This window comes from Callithrix jacchus, chromosome 3 (genome assembly GCF_049354715.1).
Source record: "Callithrix jacchus isolate 240 chromosome 3, calJac240_pri, whole genome shotgun sequence".
Lineage (NCBI taxonomy): Eukaryota > Metazoa > Chordata > Mammalia > Primates > Cebidae > Callithrix > Callithrix jacchus.
Window position 1 is genome coordinate 178,187,786 of NC_133504.1, and position 8,466 is coordinate 178,196,251.

An 8,466-nucleotide genomic window follows, 5' to 3' on the forward strand; every position below is an offset into this window, starting at 1 on the left:
AGAAGGCTTATCTTTACTTCCCTGGGATGTCTCTAGGAGAGATGCTATCTCTAGCTTCACTATCCAGGAATGTTTCCTTTATGCATTCTTAATTTAAATGTGAACACGGTCAAACGGGGGATTCAGACTGTGCAGAAATATGAGCTACTCACAGAAAATGATTTTTCAACACTTTATTTCAAGCATCAAAAAAAGAAGAAATCAATTACCTTCAATAGAATAGGAAATCTGAAAAAGCAAATATTACAAGGCTAGGCATGACAGCAGATGGAAAGGAAGTGCTACCCTGTATGATTTTAATAAGAAAGACCATGCCAAAATAGTATCACCCAGTGAAGGAAGGAGTACACAGAGAGGCAGAAGTTGAAATTAGTTTGAAGACTATATATTACACAACATACAATGCTTAAGCATCAGGAATACTGTGAAGAAGCAGCATCAATGCCTTTCTGGATGCTTACAGAAGTTATGTCAAAATCAAATTTTTTCTTTCTTTTTTGAGTTCGAGTCTCACTCTGTCACCCAGGCTTGAGTGCAGTGGTGCAATCTTGGCTCACTGCAAACTCTGCCTCCTGGGTTCAAGTGATTCTCCTGCCTCAGCCTCCCAGGTAGGTAGGATTACAGGTGCCCGTCACCATGCCCAGCTAATTTTTGTATTTTTGGTAAAGACGGGGTTTCACCAGATTGGTCAGGCTGGTCTCGAACTCCTGACCTCAGGTGATCTGCCCGCCTCAGCCTGCCAAAGTGCTGGGATTACAGGTGTGAGCCACTGCCCCCAGCCCCAAAATCAGATTTTGAAAAGTAAAAAAGGCAAAGAAATTTTCTACATATTTAATAATTATTACTTGAAATGACTACAAATTAGAGATGTTAGTTATTATTGATTCATTTATTCTTTAGCAAATGGATATTGAATACACTATGTATCATGCAAATGGACATCATCTCCCCAACTATGGAAGAATGATAGTAATCAAATAATTATGAATTACATATTCCAGGGTGGCAGAATGATAGTAATCAAAATTATCACAAACTATGTACTACAAGAAAAACAAAGAAATAAAAGTAATAATGGAGGATTTACCCTAAGGTGGTTAGAAAGGTTTCTCTAAGGAAGTGACATTTAATTTTTTTGAGACAGGGTTTCACTCTGTTGCTCAGGCTGGACTGCAGTGGTACAATCATAGATGACTGCTATTTCAAACCCCTGAGCTTGAGCGACCGCCTGCCTCAACCTCCTGAGTTGCTGGGACTGCAGGTGTGCAGCAACACACCAGGCTTATTTTTAAAAAAATTTTAGCAGAAACAAGGTCTCACTATGTTGTCCAAGCTGGTCTTGAACTCCTACTCCTGGGCTCAAGTGATCCTTCTGCCATGGCCTGTCAAAGTGCTGGGATTACAGATCTGAGCCACATACAGTGAGGGGGGAGTAACATTTAATCCAGACTTATTCTAAGAATTTAAAATAGTGACCGGAGTGTCTTTTAAAACCTAACTCAGATCATCTCTCTCCTTTGCTTAAACACTTCAACTGTTCTCTATTCCACTGACAAAAGCTAGAGGCCCAATAATGGTCTACAGAATCCTTCATAGTTTGGTTTCCCAGTACTTCTTACTACTATTTCCATAGCACTTAAGAGCTTCTAAATATTATAAAGCTTATTGTCAATTTCTCTTTACCAGGATATAAACTCCACTAGGGAATTATCTGTTTTGTTCACTTTTGTATCCCAAATGTCTCTGGAATAATTCCTGGCCTCTAACAGAAATTCATTAAATTTTTGTTCAATGAACATAAAATAATTTTATTAAATATAACAAAAATTAAAACATAAGTATCACATACAATGTTATAGTCCCATTTAAATATAATATAGAATAATACTATAAAATAAGAAATACAAAAACCAGGTAAGATTTTATTTACTATGATGGGTGTCCCTGCCTGTTCATAAGTTCATTCCAGTCTGGAACACAGGAAGATAATGCTACCCGCATAGCTGCTGTACCATTCAGCCCATTTCTTTCCTTTGTTTTTAACTGGGTGAAGATAGAAAACCCTAATTCACACAAACTAGTAGTTGTGAATGGTAGTAATAGCAGGACACTCTTTCTACTTAACAATGGAAAGTCTTCCTTTACCTTAATCCAAAATGCTGATAAACTTAAGGTCTCATAATCATTCTTCAATGTATATGAAGAACTAAGCTGTAATAATTCATTCTCTTCTTCAGGCACCAAGTTTAGCTCAATTATTGATTCAGGGCTTCGAAAAGTAAATGGATCTTTTACCCAACTGTTTTCCCTTAATGTTTCAAATTTTTCTTCTGGAAAAAAGTGGTTAAAAGTTTGAGATAGAGAAGTGAGATGCAACAATATCTCTAATTTTATTTCTTTCAAAATGTCTTCATTAATAATATTCTCTTCAATATGTTGCAAAAATCTTGGAAACATGTAGTAGCTAGGATGATTACTTTTGAGTCTTGCTTGCCATAACAATAATGTCTTTTGAAATCCCTGGATACATTCAACATGTTGGAATACATCACTGTTTTTCCCCTGTAGTTTTAAACTCAGTTCATTAAGAATGCTAAAAATATCAGTTAAATATGCCAATTTTGTTACCCAAATATCATCTTCAAAAATATTTGCCAAATGAGATTTTTTTTCAATGAGACAAAAGTGAATCTCATTCCTGAGCTCATAAACCCTGCTTAGTATTTTCCCTTGAGACAACCAACGAACTTTGGTATGATAGAGTAAGTGGGTATGATTAGTTCCAATCTCTGAACAAAATTTTTCAAGAAGCCGGCTATTCAGTGAGCTTCCTTTAATAAAATTAACAACTTTCACTGCATTTTTCAATACTTCCATGAGATTCTGTGGAATTTCTCTGGATGCTAAACCTTCACGATGTATAAAACAATGATTCCACACAGTACCATTATTAGTAACTTCTAGTAATTCTTTAATTACTCTGCTATGCTTTCCAGTTATGGTAGCTGTGCCGTCACTTGTAATTCCTTTACAGTTTTTCCAGTTTAACTTATATTGGCCAACTATGCACCTTTCTATTTCTGTAAAAATATCTAATCCACTTAGGTGTGACGTTAAATTTAAAAAACACAAAAAATCCTCCATAAAATCATCTTGCCATGCATATCTGACATAAACAAAAAGTGTTGTGCAGCTTCCAGTATCAGTGCTTTCATCAAGCTGGATTGCAAAATCTATACCAGACTGTAACCGGGTAAGAAGCATTGCTTCTAAATGTTCTGCAATAGTACAAGTTCGAAGCGATATTGTGTTATCATTAGGTATAGTTTTTAATTTATCAGCTGATTTATCATCAAATATCGTACGTACCATATCCAAACAAGCTGGAAGAATAATTTTTTCAGCAGCTGTGTTAGCTATTTTCTCTTTTGCCACACGATATGCAACTAAATATGATGATAATAAGGCTTTCTCACTAATGGTAGAACAAGTAAGAAACTGTGCTGATAATTTTATGTCTTTTTTCTTCCTTTGAAAATATTCAAGAGGCTTATCAATAAGTTCAGCATGCTGAGTTTCTAAGTGCCTTTTTAATTTCGAAGGTTTTAAGCTTTCATTCGCAAGAATATTATTACAAATAACACACTGAGGTCTGTCATTTTCAAACGGTTTTTCACATTTGATAAAGCCATATTTTAAGTAATCTTCATTATAACGTCTTGCACTTACTTTTTTCTTTTTGAAATGTGGCTCAAATGAAGTTGAAATTTGCAGATTAGAGTCAGTATTTTTCTCAATATTGCCACTATTCACAATTCCAGATTCAACAGATGAACTTGAACATGCTTCTGTATATTTCACTTCACTATTCCTCCTTCTTTTAATAAAGAAATGATCCATTTTAATAACAATTTGTTCCAGTTTGATTAAAATGTTATAATTGGCACTAACTCAAAAAAGAAGAAAAAAAAAAAGAGTCTAAATAACATATTTTCAAAACTACAAAGTTTACAATTGAATCTCAGTTGAGTATCTCAGACTTCACAACTAGTTGCAAGTCATTGTAATATAAAACTTGACTGTGCATTAACCTTGCTATTATGAAAATCAAGCATGACACCCAGAAGCAAATGCCTGAAAATCCTTTCTTGGCCAATATACATTCTATTCATCCTATTCCTTCCATCAAATACCTTTCTCACAAAGTGAAATTGACCTCAGCATTCCTTGCAATGTGTACAATTCAGGCAAAGGATTCATGCAAAACACTTGGATATTTTACATTTTATTTTGTTTTTTTAAAAAAATGTTCATTGTGACTCACAGAATTGCTTTCATGCCTCACTAATGGGTCTCACACATATTGTGAAAAATACTGATATAGAGACATTTTGTGCCCTTTGCTGTGCTGGTACCTTGAGTATGTCTGCTTGATGATGAAAAATCTAGCTGATCCGCTAAACTGTTGACTTGTACAAGAACATCTTCAAGTAGTGGAAATTTATCTCAGATTTCCATTCCTTAATCATATTTATGGTCTGATCTAGTAAGGAGCCAATGAGGTTTTCCATGGCTAGGTCAAATATCAGGTTGGAGCTGATGATATATTTTTATGGAACTTTCCTGGGAATGCATCCTTGACCTGGGAATAAGATGAGAGATAAGACATGAAAGTATCACAGTACAAAGTAATATTACTGCCAGCTATGAGGGCCTTTATGATATCTAAGATCATGGACGGTGAGGCAAAAAGTCTATAACTCTATCATTATCTTATATTGGCTTAGGCCTATTTCTATAAGGCAAATCACTTCAGTCGAGATTGGTAAACAGAAAAATCGTGACAGTAAAACTAAGAAGTTGGCATCAGGAGTTGGAAAGTATATTAACAAAACTGAATACAGCAAGCCATGAAGGAGTACAGCTTATTCGCCATACATACTTCCTTTTTGCTTGGCCGCACCTATCTTGGTCATGCCTGCCTTGGTAGTACTGCACTGCTCTCTTGGATCATAGTGTACTTCAGTCCTATGGCTGTAACAGCAGTTCCGACCCTTCCTTACCCAACTTTTCCATCAAATTATCTCGAGTCTTTTGGAAGAGGGGTATTCTTACATTTACTGTAGTGTTTATTTATTAAAAATTCAACATGTCTTACCTATGTTAATACTATATCTTTATTAGGACTATTTGTATTAACTGTATTTTCTCATTTTTGTATAGTTAATGTGCTGGTATCTGGGTGGATCCTTGATGATTGGGGAGATACTACCTCTACCAGGGTTAGCTAATTCCTACGCAAACTAACCAATCCAGAACCCCCACACCTATACTCACACCCAACACAGACATCTTGGGTTCTTATAATCCAGACCAATATTGCCCTGTCCTAATCACTCCAGGACCAGCTACCAGGCAACTAGGGATATCCCCTATGTTCTAAGTCAGCCAAAATTATTAAAACCAGCCAATTTTAACCCTGTTCAAGCCTGCTTATCCAGTTTTGCCCATTCCTTCTTTAAAAAAGCAAATAAAGGCTTTCCTGCAGTTTCCTTGTACTTCCTCTCCTCACTGACCCTGCTGCTTCTAGGTATGGCACCCTTGCATGGTGTAAGGTACTATGCTTCCTGTTTCTAAGGATACATGAGTATAAAAATGTCTTCTTTCATGACAGTCATTTTCACATCTGCGTATCTTACCATATTTGAGTAAAATAAATCCTGAGTACTTTTTAAAACACTGTTATTTTGTGGTACTGTTCTAGTTACAAAGTTGCATAGTTTGGCCCTAAACCTATTTTTCTTGATCAGGTATTTTACCTTTTAATACAATTATTATGCAGACAATGAGTTCTTCTAGGAAGTCAAAATCTTAAATGCTTTAACAATGGTTAAATAGCTACAGATTTATTATATATGGTAGCTGGTTGTACCTTAAAAGATGTGCATCTGGGATAGAATTCAGGACCTGGTAGGTGCCTTTGACTTAATCTTGGTTAGATGCTTCCTTGAAAGATGACATGCTGGCCGGGCACAGTGGCTCACACCTGCAATCCCAGGACTTTGGGAGGCCGAGGTGGGCAGATCACCTGAGGTTAGGAGATCAAGACCAGCCTAGCCAACATGGCAAAACCCCCATCTCTACTAAAAATAAAAAATTAGCCAGCTATGGTGGTATGCACCTATAGTCCCCGCTACTCAGGAGGCTGAGGCAGGAGTATCGCTTGAACCCGGGAGACAGAGGTTGCAGGAGCCGAGATCGTGCCACTGCACTCCACCCTGGGTGACAGAGTGAGACTCTGCCCTCCCACCCACCCCAAAAAAAGAAAGATGACATGTTACAAATACTTAACCTTGGTTGGAAAGAGACATAAGATTTTCTTAGGAAGTTTTATGTCCTATGTCAAGGTTATTAGCAGGACTAAAGAGTTTATGGTAAATACCTCTTGGAAGTCCCAGTACAGTGAGTGGTCATCAATATATTAGACCAGAACTACACTGCTGAAGGTAAATGATCTAGATCTCTTTTTAATGCTTAAGAAAAGTTGAAAGGCAATATACAGAGCCTTGAAACAATCTAAACCAGATAAACAGCTGCCTGAAAGAGAATATTGACACTTCCTTCCATAGTTAAAAGTTCATATAAGGATGCTAGTATGTTTTAATGCTTCAATGCTCTCCCAAGAAACCTCAAACTACTACGATTTTGTCCTTCTGCTACCTCTCCCTAAATATTTACCATATATAGCTCAAGAAAAACAATGCTAAACAAAATGTGCTACAAAGTCTTTTGTTTGACTTTATTTACTTACATCTCTGAAACCAGCCTTAATGAGAAGCCAGAGGAACTCTGGGGAGAAGTTCAAACCTGAGGTTCTGGCCTAATCATAAGTTCTTAAACTTTAATCTAAACAGACATGCTCAATTAGTACTCAATGTAAATCAGAACATATTCATACCTGAACACAATGAAGTATACCAGCATGATTCCATAACCCAGATGGGTTCTGCTGGCCAAAACACCAAAGACCTATAAATGTGTACACTGATGCTTAAGAATGTGTACACTGAAACTGGCTCCTGTGGCTAAATGGCCAAATTTCCAAGTAATAACACTCGTTATTCAGCTATCCGTCTACTTGGCCTCCCTCAAGGAAGAGTTCCAATAAAGGTAACGAAATATTTATAGAGGAAAGTTTCTTATACACCAAGGTATATTAACACGGTCATATGATCTGGTTTCAGGTTAGTGATTTCCCATTAATAAATCTTATCTACCTACTCCTAGAATAGTGCTTACTGTATGGTAGTTACTCAATGTGTTTGAAAGAATGAGAAAATTAGTGATACCTGTAGTAAACTGTAGAACACACATTCTACTTTTATCACAGTGGATAAAAAATAAGTTATCCAACTATATTTGGATAATTTGGAAATATATAAGACAAAGGCTAATACAACATATTTTAAATAGGACTATCAAAGATTGTATTTTAAATGTTAAGGAATAGTAGAAACAATGATCTTATAAAAACATACATGTAAAGTAAATTTAGATTTGGCTTTTAAAGCTTGGAACCTAAATCTACCTGAAAACAAAAAACATTTAAAAAAGTATCTTATTTTTATATTACTATATACAGATCATTATTCTCTTAGAAGCAATTGTCTTTTGACCTTTCTGTTCTTTCATAATCTTACTATTCATGTTTCAATCCCCCTTTGAAAGTTTATAACACTAGTTCAGTCACTATTATTTTAAAAAAGGATTTTTTAAAGGGTTTACTCTCCCTCCTAAATCAGACAGTTCACCTATAGTAATAGCAGTGGCAGTATATTAGGGAACAGATCTGGTAGATGTAGTGAGGAAAAGCATGGGGACATTCTTTTTTAACTGAATTGGATGCAAGGTATCAGCTAAGTGAGAGGCGGAAGTAGAAACTGTTGCAAGTTTGACAGAAGAAAATATGCAATATTAATAATTGTTTAGAAATGTGATAATATAGATTAGGAAAATGTTTTAGGATTTTTAGTCTGGCTGGTTGTCTTATATGCTTAATGCAATCATTGTTATTGTTATAATGTTTGATAGTCTTGAATTCCCTGTCAATAATCTTTTATATCCTAAGATATATCTCTAGTGTGCTGTGAGTATCACCTTCTGAAAACACAACTCTGATCAGTTTCTCATAATTGGAAAAGCATTTAACGGCACTCAACAACTCTTCGGGAAAATATCCCTTAAGCTTAAGCTTCATCTTTCCAGGTTTCTCCTTCATCACATGATCTCCATACATTCTACATTTCAGTACTAAAAGTATGAAAATTCTTGAAACAGTTCATACACTTTCATGTCTCTGCTTTTGGCCTGGAATACTCCTGTTGGGTCATATGAAGTCCTATTCATTCTTTTTTACTTAGTCCAAATGCTACAGCAGTCATACATTCAACTAACATTTAGCTACCT

At 35.8% G+C, this 8,466-nt stretch overlaps 1 protein-coding gene across 1 annotated transcript; it reads right to left on the minus strand.

Annotated features, from left to right (window-relative positions):
• Positions 1-874: 874 nt before the first annotated feature.
• Positions 875-4,282, minus strand: FAM200B (family with sequence similarity 200 member B). Its single transcript, XM_017970661.4, has one exon. The coding sequence runs from the start codon at positions 3,898-3,900 to the stop codon at positions 1,930-1,932; it is 1,971 nt and encodes a 656-aa protein (XP_017826150.1). The 5' UTR covers positions 3,901-4,282; the 3' UTR covers positions 875-1,929.
• Positions 4,283-8,466: the final 4,184 nt, after the last annotated feature.

Coding starts and splice junctions, on each gene's coding strand:
- FAM200B (XM_017970661.4), bottom strand. CDS start 3,900: ATGGATCATTTCTTTATTAAAAGAAGGAGGAATAGTGAAGTGAAATAT.